Source organism: Oncorhynchus gorbuscha, unplaced genomic scaffold (assembly GCF_021184085.1).
Source record: "Oncorhynchus gorbuscha isolate QuinsamMale2020 ecotype Even-year unplaced genomic scaffold, OgorEven_v1.0 Un_scaffold_1275, whole genome shotgun sequence".
Classification (NCBI taxonomy): domain Eukaryota; kingdom Metazoa; phylum Chordata; class Actinopteri; order Salmoniformes; family Salmonidae; genus Oncorhynchus; species Oncorhynchus gorbuscha.
Genome location: NW_025746098.1, coordinates 1986 through 12500, shown reverse-complemented (window position 1 = coordinate 12500; position 10515 = coordinate 1986). Strand labels below are relative to the sequence as shown.

Here is a 10515-nt window from a genome sequence, read left to right as displayed (position 1 = left end):
GTAGAAGAAGGGGGTAGGAGGGGAGCAGTCAGGAGAGGGGGGTAGGAGGGGAGACATAGAGCAGTCAGGGGGAGGAAGGGGGGTAGGAGGGGAGACATAGAGCAGTCAGGGGAGGAAGGGGGTAGGAGGGGAGACATAGAGCAGTCAGGGGGAGGAAGGGGGGTAGGAGGGGAGACATAGAGCAGTCAGGGGAGGAAGGGGGGTAGGAGGGGAGACATAGAGCAGTCAGGGGGAGGAAGGGGGGGTAGGAGGGGAGACATAGAGCAGTCAGGGGGAGGAAGGGGGGGTAGGAGGGGAGACATGGAGGGGAGGAGAGGAAGGGGGTAGGAGGGGAGACATAGAGCAGTCAGGGGGAGGAAGACATAGGGGGTAGAGGAAGGAGGAGGGAGACATAGAGCAGTCAGGACATAGAGAAGGGGGGTAGGAGGGGAGACATAGAGCAGTCAGGTAGAGAGGAAGGGGGGCAGTCAGGTAGAGGAAGGGGGAGGGGGAGACATAGAGCAGTCAGGGGGAGGAAGGGGGGTAGGAGGACATAGAGCAGTCATAGAAGGGGGTAGGAGGGAGACATAGAGCAGTCAGGGGGAGGAAGGGGGGGGAGGGGAGACATAGAGCAGTCAGGTAGAGGAAGGGGGTAGGAGGGGAGACATAGAGCAGTCAGGGGGAGGGGGGAGGAGGGGAGACATAGAGCAGTCAGGTAGAGGAAGGGGAGGTAGGAGGGAGACATAGAGCAGTCAGGGAGGAAGGGGGGTAGGAGGGAGACATAGAGCAGTCAGGTAGAGGAAGGGGGGTAGGAGGGGAGACATAGAGCAGTCAGGGGGAGGAAGGGGGGGTAGGAGGGGAGACATAGAGCAGTCAGGGGGAGGAAGGGGGAGGAAGACATAGAGCAGTCAGGTAGAGGAAGGGGGTAGGGGAGACATAGAGCAGAAGGGGGTAGGAGGGGACATAGAGCAGTCAGGGGAGGAAGGGGGGTAGGAGGGGAGACATAGAGCAGTCAGGGGGAGGAAGGGGGGTAGGAGGGGAGACATAGAGCAGTCAGGGGAGGAAGGGGGTAGGAGGGGAGACATAGAGCAGTCAGGTAGAGGAAGGGGGTAGGAGGGGAGACATAGAGCAGTCAGGTAGAGGAAGGGGGGTAGGAGGGGAGACATAGAGCAGTCAGGGGGAGGAAGGGGGAGACATGTCAGGTGTTTGCTGGTTAAAAGGCCTCCAAGGCCACACTAATGAATGACCTCTGACCTTTAGGCACCCCCACCGCCAACCTTCAGTCAGTCAGGTTAGAGCAGGTTGTCACACAGATGCCGGGACACACACACACACACACACACACACACACACACACACACACACACACACACACACACACACACACACACACACACACACACACACACACACACACACACACACACACACACACACACACACACACACACACACACACACACACACACACACGGCCCTGGATGGGGCTCTAAGCTCCAATCTCCTACTCTGACAATCATTTCCTGTGGAATGTTGTCAGCTGATAGTAACCTGCCACTCAGAGGAGAGAGGGATGGAAGAAGGAAGGGGTCAGGGAGGGAGGGAGAAGATAGAGAGGTAGGGGAGAAAGAGAGGAAGGAAGGAAGGGTACAGGGAGGGAGGGAGAAGAGAGAGAGGGAGGGGAGAACGAGAGGAAGGAATGAAGGGTACAGGGAGGGAGGGAGAAGAGAGAGAGGGAGGGGAGAAAGAGAGGGAGGGGGCAGGGAGGGAGAGAGAAGAGAGAGAGGGAGGGGAGAAAGAGAGGGAGGGAGGGGGCAGGGAGGAGAGAGAGAGAGAGAGAGAGGGGGGGAGAAAGAGAGGGAGGGGGGGGGGGCAGGGAGGGAGAGAGAAGAGAGGGAGGGAGGGGGCAGGGAGGGGAGAGAGAAGAGAGAGAGAGGGGGGAGAAAGAGAGGGAGGGAGGGAGGGGGCAGGGAGGGAGAGAGAAGAGAGGGAGGGAAGAAAGAGGGGGAGGGAGGGGAGAAAGAGTGGGAGGAAGAAGAGAGGGATGGAGGGAAGGGAGGGTGAGTAGGGAGGAAGGGAGGGAGGGACGGAGAGATAAGAGAGGGAAGGAGGGGGCAGGGAGGGAGGGAGAGAGGGAGGGAGGGAACAAGGTCTCCATGTTGCTGTTCAATCATCTGTATGAACTGGGGCATTTAAGTCATTCCTGTCCTCTCAGGGTGTTTCACAAGTACATTCTACTAACCTCTACTGTGTTTCTACATGGTTTTATGTCGAACCAATTGTGAATGGGGCCCTGTGCACCGAGCAGAGCTGAGCTGTGGGGGGTGGGTCCATGATGCCTGTGCTGTTTAGACTGTTTGTTTTGGTGTGGGCGTGAATTGTGTACATATGTGTGTGTGTTGAGTTTGTATTTGGAATAGGGAGATGTGTGTATGTGTGACTGTTTGTGCTGTGTGTGTGTGTGTGTGTGTGTGTGTGTGTGTGTGTGTGTGTGTGTGTGTGTGTGTGTGTGTGTGTGTGTGTGTGTGTGTGTGTGTGTGTGTGTGTGTGTGTGTGTGTGTGTGTGTGTGTGTGTGTGTGTGTGTGTGTGTTTAGAGATGGGTTTGTGGGCACCTGGGGGAGGAGCTGAATAATCCTAAAATTACCCTCACTGGCAGGACTTGTGGTCTCACATCTGTACCCTGTTAGACTCTCCTCCGCTCCCCCTCTCTCCTCTCCTCTCTTCTATCCCTCTCACCTCTCTTCTACCCCTCTTGCCTCTCCCCTATCCCTCTCTCCTCTCCTCTTCCCTATCCCTCTCTCCTCGGTTCCCCCTCTTCTCTATCCCTTTCTTCTCTCCTCTCCTCTATCCCTCTCTCCTCTCCTCTATCCCTCTCTCCTCTCCTCTATCCCTCTCTCCTCTCCTCTCTCCCTCTCTTCTCTCCTCGGTTCCCCCTCTCCTCTATCCCTCTCATCTCCTCTATCCCTCTCTCCTCTCCTCTATCCCTCTCTCCTCTCCTCTATCCCTCTCTCCTCTCCTCTATCCCTCTCTCCTCTACCCCTCTCTCCTCTCCTCTATCCCTCTCTCCTCTATCCCTCTCTCGCCTACCCCTCTCTCCTCTACCCCTCTATCCCTCTCTCCTCTCCTATAACCCCTCTCTCCTCTCCTCTATCCCTCTCTCCTATCCTCTATCCCTCTCTCCTCCTCTCCTCTATCCCTCTCTCCTCTCCTCTACCCCTCTCTCCTCTCCTCTATCCCTCTCTCCTCTCCCCTATCCCTTGCTCATCTCCTCTATCCCTCTCTGCTCTCCTCTATCCCTCTCTCCTCTCCTCTACCACTATCTCCTCTCCTCTATCCCTCTCTCCTCTACCCCTCTCTCCTCTCCTCTATCCCTCTCTCCTCTCCTCTATCCCTCTCTCCTCTCATCTATCCCTCACTCCTCTCCTCCTCTCCTCTATCCCTCTCTCCTCTACCCCTCTCTCCTCTCCTCTATACATCTCTCCTCTCCCCTACCTCTCTCTCTATCCCTCTCTCCTCTCCTCCTCTATCCCTCTCTCCTCTCCTCTACCCCTCTCTCCTCTCCTCTATCCCTCTCTCCTCTTCTCTATCCCTCTCTCCTCTCCTCCACCCCTCTCTCCTCTCCTCCTCTCTTCTACCCCGCTCTCCTCTCCTCTATCCCTCTCTCCTCTCCTCTATCCCTCTCTCCTCTCCTCTATCCCTCTCTCCTCTCCTCTATCCCTCTCTCCTCTCCTCCTCTTCTCTATCCCTCTCTCCTCTACTCCTCTCCTCTATCCCTCTCTCCTCTCCTCTACCCCTCTCTCCTCTCCTCTATCCATCTCTCCTCTCCTCTCCTCCTCTCCCTCTCTCCTCTCCCTCTCTCCTCTCCTCTATCCCTCTCTCCTCTCCTCTATCCCTCTCTCCTCTCCTCTATCCCTCTCTCCTCTCCTCTCCTCCTCTCCCTCTCTCCTCTCCTCTACCCCTCTCTCCTCTCCTCTATCCCTCTCTCCTCTCCTCTATCCCTCTCTCCTCTCTTTTCCTGTCCTCTCCCTTCACATCTCTACTATTTCCCCCTCTCTTCTCCTTCCCTCTGCTACAGTTCCCCTCCTCTCTCTATCTCCCTCTGTTCATTCCGCCTTTCCTCTAGTCTTCTCTCACCTCTACCCCCCTCTCCTCTAGTCTTCTCCCACCTCTACCCCCTTCCCTCTAGTCTTCTCCCACCTCTACCCCCTCTCCTCTAGTCTTCTCCCACCTCTACCCCCCCCCTCTCCTCTAGTCTTCTCCCACCTCTACCCCCTCTCCTCTAGTCTTCTCCCACCTCTAGTCTTCTCCCACCCCCTTTCCTCTAGTCTTCTCCCACCTCTACCCCCTCTCCTCTAGTCTTCTCCCACCTCTACCCCCTTTCCTCTAGTCTTCTCCCACCTCTACCCCCTTTCCTCTAGTCTTCTCCCACCTCTACCCCCTTTCCTCTAGTCTTCTCCCACCTCTACCCCCTCTCCTCTAGTCTTCTCCCACCTCTACCCCCTCTCCTCTAGTCTTCTCCCACCTCTACCCCCTTCCTCTAGTCTTCTCCCACCTCCCCCTTTCCTCTAGTCTTCTCCCACCTCTACCCCCTTTCCTCTAGTCTTCTCCCACCTCTACCCCCTCTCCTCTAGTCTTCTCCCACCTCTACCCCCTTTCCTCTAGTCTTCTCCCACCTCTACCCCCCTTTCCTCTAGTCTTCTCCCACCTCTACCCCCTTTCCTCTAGTCTTCTCCCCTCTACCCCCTTTCCTCTAGTCTTCTCCCACCTCTAGTCTTCTCCCACCCTTTCCTCTAGTCTTCTCCCACCTCTACCCCCTTTCTCCTCTAGTCTTCTCCCTACCCCCTCTTCCTCTAGTCTTCTCCCACCTCTACCCCCTTTCCTCTAGTCTTCTCCCACCTCTACCCCCTCTCCTCTAGTCTTCTCCCACCTCTACCCCCTCTCCTCTCCCACCTCTACCCCCTCTCCTCTAGTCTTCTCCCACCTCTACCCCCTTTCCTCTAGTCTTCTCCCACCTCTACCCCCTTTCCCTAGTCTTTCCTCTAGTCTTCTAGTCTTCTCCCACCTCTACCCCCTTTCCTCTAGTCTTCTCCCACCTCTACCCCCTCTCCCCTCTACCCCCTTCCTCTAGTCTTCTCCCACCTCTATCCCCCTCTCCTCTAGTCTTCTCTCACCTCTACCCCCTCTCCTTTAGTCTTCTCCCACCTCTACCCCCCTTTCCTCTAGTCTTCTCCCACCTCTACCCCCTTTCCTCTAGTCTTCTCCCACCTCTACCCCCTCTCCTCTAGTCTTCTCCCACCTCTACCCCCTTTCCTCTAGTCTTCTCCCACCTCTACCCCCTCTCCTCTAGTCTTCTCCCACCTCTACCCCCTCTCCTCTAGTCTGCTCTCACCTCTATCCCCCTCTCCTCTAGTCTTCTCCTCTATCCCCTCCTCTAGTCTTCTCCCACCTCTACCCCCTCTCCTCTAGTCTTCTCCCACCTCTACCCCTTTCCTCTAGTCTTCTCCCACCTCTACCCCCTCTCCTCTAGTCTTCTCCCACCTCTACCCCCTTTCCTCTAGTCTTCTCCCACCTCTACCCCCTCTCCTCTAGTCTTCTCCCACCTCTACCCCCTCTCCTCTAGTCTTCTCTCACCTCTACCCCCTCTCCTCTAGTCTCCTTCTCTATCCCCCTCCCTCTAGTCTTCTCCCACCTCTACCCCCTCTCCTCTAGTCTTCTCCCACCTCTACCCCCTTTCCTCTAGTCTTCTCCCACCTCTACCCCCTCTCCTCTAGTCTTCTCCCACCTCTACCCCCTCTCTCTAGTCTTCTCCCACCTCTACCCCCTCTCCTCTAGTCTTCTCCCACCTCTACCCCCTTCCCTCTAGTCTTCTCCCACCTCTACCCCCTCTCCTCTAGTCTTCTCCCACCTCTACCCCCTCTCCTCTAGTCTTCTCCCACCTCTACCCCCTCTCCTCTAGTCTTCTCCCACCTCTACCCCCTCTCCTCTAGTCTTCTCCCACCTCTACCCCCTCTCCTCTAGTCTTCTCCCACCTCTACCCCCTCTCCTCTAGTCTTCTCCCACCTCTACCCCCTCTCCTCTAGTCTTCTCCCACCTCTACCCCCTCCTCTAGTCTCTCCCACCTCTACCCCCTCTCCTCTAGTCTTCTCCCACCTCTACCCCCTCTCCTCTAGTCTTCTCCCACCTCTACCCCCTTTCCTCTAGTCTTCTCCCACCTCTACCCCCTTCCTCTAGTCTTCTCCCACCTCTACCCCCTCTCCTCTAGTCTTCTCCCACCTCTACCCCCTCTCCTCTAGTCTTCTCCCACCTCTACCCCCTCTCCTCTAGTCTTCTCCCACCTCTACCCCCTCTCCTCTAGTCTTCTCCCACCTCTACCCCCTCCTCTAGTCTTCTCCCACCTCTACCCCCTCTCCTCTAGTCTTCTCCCACCTCTACCCCCTCTCCTCTAGTCTTCTCCCACCTCTACCCCCCTCTCCTCTAGTCTTCTCCCACCTCTACCCCCTCTCCTCTAGTCTTCTCCCACCTCTACCCCCTCTCCTCTAGTCTTCTCCCACCTCTACCCCCTCTCCTCTAGTCTTCTCCCACCTCTACCCCCTCTCCTCTAGTCTTCTCCCACCTCTATCCCCCTCTCCTCTAGTCTTCTCCTCCCTCTATCTCCCTTCCCTCTAGTCTTCTCCCACCTCTACCCCCCTCTCCTCTAGTCTTCTCCCACCTCTACCCCCTCTCCTCTAGTCTTCTCCCACCTCTACCCCCTCTCCTCTAGTCTTCTCCCACCTCTACCCCCTCTCCTCTAGTCTTCTCCCACCTCTACCCCCTCTCCTCTAGTCTTCTCCCACCTCTACCCCCTCCCTCTAGTCTTCTCCCACCTCTACCCCCTCTCCTCTAGTCTTCTCCCACCTCTACCCCCCTCCTCTAGTCTTCTCCCACCTCTACTCCCCTCTCCTCTAGTCTTCTCCCACCTCTACCCCCCTCTCCTCTAGTCTTCTCCCACCTCTACCCCCTTCCTCTAGTCCTCTCCCACCTCTACCCCCTCTCCTCTAGTCTTCTCCCACCTCTACCCCCTCTCCTCTAGTCTTCTCCCACCTCTACCCCCTTCCCTCTAGTCTTCTCCCACCTCTACCCCCTCTCCTCTAGTCTTCTCCCACCTCTACCCCCTCTCCTCTAGTCTTCTCCCACCTCTACCCCCTTCCCTCTAGTCTTCTCCCACCTCTACCCCCTTCCCTCTAGTCTTCTCCCACATCTACCCCCTCTCCTCTAGTCTTCTCCCACCTCTACCCCCTCTCCTCTAGTCTTCTCCCACCTCTACCCCCTCTCCTCTAGTCTTCTCCCACCTCTATCCCCCTCTCCTCTAGTCTTCCCACCTCTCCCCCTTTCCTCTAGTCTTCTCCCACCTCTATCCCCCTTCCCTCTAGTCTTCTCCCACCTCTACCCCCTCTCCTCTAGTCTTCTCCACCTCTACCCCCTCTCCTCTAGTCTTCTCCCACCTCTACCCCCTCTCCTCTAGTCTTCTCCCACCTCTACCCCCTTTCCTCTAGTCTTCTCCCACCTCTACCCCCTCCCCTCTAGTCTTCTCCCACCTCTACCCCCCTCCTCTAGTCTTCTCCCACCTCTACCCCCTCTCCTCTAGTCTTCTCCCACCTCTACCCCCTCTCCTCTAGTCTTCTCCCACCTCTACCCCCTCTCCTCTAGTCTTCTCCCACCCACCCCCTCCCCTCTAGTCTTCTCCCACCTCTACCCCCTCTCCTCTAGTCTTTTCCCACCTCTACCCCCTCCCTCTAGTCTTCTCCCACCTCTACCCCCTCTCCTCTAGTCTTCTCCCACCTCTACCCCCTCTCCTCTAGTCTTCTCCCACCTCTACCCCCTCTCCTCTAGTCTTCTCCCACCTCTACCCCCTCTCCTCTAGTCTTCTCCCACCTCTACCCCCTTCCCTCTAGTCTTCTCCCACCTCTACCCCCTCTCCTCTAGTCTTCTCCCACCTCTATCCCCCTCCATATGTAACCACTTTAAGTTACGCCTACAAACAAATCACGGATGATGAAATCAGGTTTACAATCCTCCCAGTCCCCATATTACTGTCACTTCCTATTCTGTCACCCAGCATATAGATTCCAGAGAAAGCAGACTGTAATGGCAGCTATCCTTAAGCTTTCGAAGCCACGATGAGTGTCTAGTTCCCAGTCATGTGACAGGGGCCACCCAGGTCACGTGACGAGGGAGTGTTGAATGTTTCGTACCTGTTGTTTGAGCTGTTGTACCAGGCTGTCCTTCTCTCTCTTCAGCATGGCCACCTCGTCCTGCGTCTTCTTCTTCTTGGACGAGGACAGCTCCAGCAGGGCGATGTTGGCATCCTTCTCACTGATGGCTGCTAACAGCGCCTCCTGTCTATCAAGGACACACATTACAACACACTGTTAGGATTCAGAGAATTATTAGACAACACATGTAGGATGTATTCAGTCAGGAAATACAAGGTGGAGTTTTAAAGCCAGGATATACAAAGTGGGATGTATGGAATTCATTGATTGGAATATACTGATTTTCTTAAAAAGGAGAAATAGATTGAAGTTAGCCTGGTGCAATTTGGCATGACAATGACCATAGGAGTAAACAAGACAACACAAATAGATCTGGGATCAGGCTAAGAGTCAAGTGAGAGGTGACATAAATATCTTCATTGACTTTGTTGAGGCTTCATTGAGTCCTGCCAAGCTAATATCAACACTGATTCCCTACAGAGAGAACGGTGGTTCCACAGCTCTGTGACGTCCCTCAGCCAGTGTCTACAATCAGCCACATGCTACAGGAAATGTATTCTAATCAAAGACGTTTAAATACTGTATTCCCTATTGGGCCGTTTCTGGATACCTCCGTCCGCGATCAAACCTTATAAACCCCAGTGGCCGTGTTCCAGTTAGTGTAGCAGGTAAAAGGTGCTATTGATGCCCTGTGTGTGGTGTGTGTGGTGTGTGTGTGTGTGCGTGTGCGTGTGCGTGTGCGTGTGTGTGTGTGTGTGTGTGTGTGTGTGTGTGTGTGTGTGTGTGTGTGTGATGTGGTGCCCATTCCCTGCCACCCTCAGGGCCTGAGTGTGTGTTTTGCCAAGGGCCGAGGAAGGGAGGGGGGAGGGGACTTCACAGGGCTAGGGGCCAAAGGCTAGCGAGGGGGTAGGAAATAGGGGTTAGGGGGTAGGAAAGGAGGAAAGGGCAAGGGAGAAGTGGGAAAGGGGTAGGGGGCTAGGGTAAGGGGTAGAAGGAATGAGCTATAGGGTAGGGAGTAGAGGTAGAGGGAATGAGATATAGGGTTAGGGTAAGGGTTAGAGGGAATGAGATATAGGGTTAGGGTAGGGGTAGAGGGAATGAGATATATGGTAGGGTAGGGGTAGAGGTAATGAGATATAGGTTAGGGAGTAGGGGTAGAGGGAATGAGATATAGGGTTAGGGTAAGGGGTAGAGGGAATGAGATATAGGGTTAGGGTAGGGGTAGAGGGAATGAGATATAGGGTTAGGGTAGGGGTAGAGGGAATGAGCTATAGGGTAGAGGGAATGAGATATAGGGTAGGGATAGGGGTAGAGGGAATGAGATATAGGGTTAGGGTAGAGGGAGAGGAAATTAGATATAGGGTAGGGGGTAGGGGTAGGGGGAATGAGATATAGGGTTAGGGTAAAGGTAGAGGGAATGAGATATAGGGTTAGGGTAGAGGTAGAGGAAATGAGATATAGGGTTAGGGTAGAGGTAGAGGGAATGAGATATAGGGTTAGGGTAGGGGTAGAGGGAATGAGATATAGGGTAGGGAGTAGGGGTAGAGGGAATCAGATATAAGGTTAGGGGTAGAGGAATGAGATATAGGGTTAGGGTAGAGGTAGAGGGAATGAGATATATGGTAGGGTAGGGGTAGAGGTAATGAGATATAGGTTAGGGAGTAGGGGTAGAGGGAATGAGATATAGGGTTAGGGTAAGGGGTAGAGGGAATGAGATATAGGGTTAGGGTAGGGGGAATGAGATATAGGGTAGAGGGAATGAGATATAGGGTAGGGTAGAGGTAGAGGGAATGAGATATAGGTTAGGGTAGAGGTAGAGGGAATGAGATATAGGGTAGAGGGAATGAGATATAGGGTTAGGGTAGGGGTAGAGGTAGAGGGAATGAGATATAGGGTTAGGGAGTAGAGGTAGAGGGAATGAGATATAGGGTTAGGGTAAGGGGTAGAGGGAATGAGATATAGGGTTAGGGTAGAGGGAGATGGAATGAGCTACAGGGTAGAGGGAATGAGCTAGTGATCTCTCCCTCTCCCCCTCCGCTCTCTTTCTCTCTCCCCCTCCCCCTCTCTCTCTCTCTCTCTCTATCTCTCCCCCTCCCTCTCTTTCTCTCTCCCTCTCCCCTTCCTCTCTTTCTCTCTCCCCCTCCTTCTCTGTCTCTATCTCTCCCCCTCCCTCTCTTTCTCTCTCCCTCTCCCCTTCCCTCTCTTTCTCTCTCCCCTCCTTCTCTGTCTCTATCTCTCCCCCCTCCCTCTCTTTCTCTCTCCCTCTCCCCTTCCCTCTCTTTC

General features: G+C 54.9%; 1 protein-coding gene across 1 annotated transcript in view; it reads right to left on the bottom strand.

Annotated features, from left to right (window-relative positions):
* The window catches only part of LOC124022035 (ELKS/Rab6-interacting/CAST family member 1-like), a gene marked incomplete at its 5' end in the record, with an annotated part of 162056 nt that extends 153697 nt beyond the window's left edge, over positions 1-8359 (bottom strand). The window contains one exon of the mRNA XM_046337084.1: positions 8212-8359. Within this exon, the coding sequence (XP_046193040.1) occupies positions 8212-8359 (148 nt within the window). The remainder of the gene's footprint in view (positions 1-8211) is intronic.
* Between the last annotated feature and the right edge of the window lie 2156 nt (positions 8360-10515).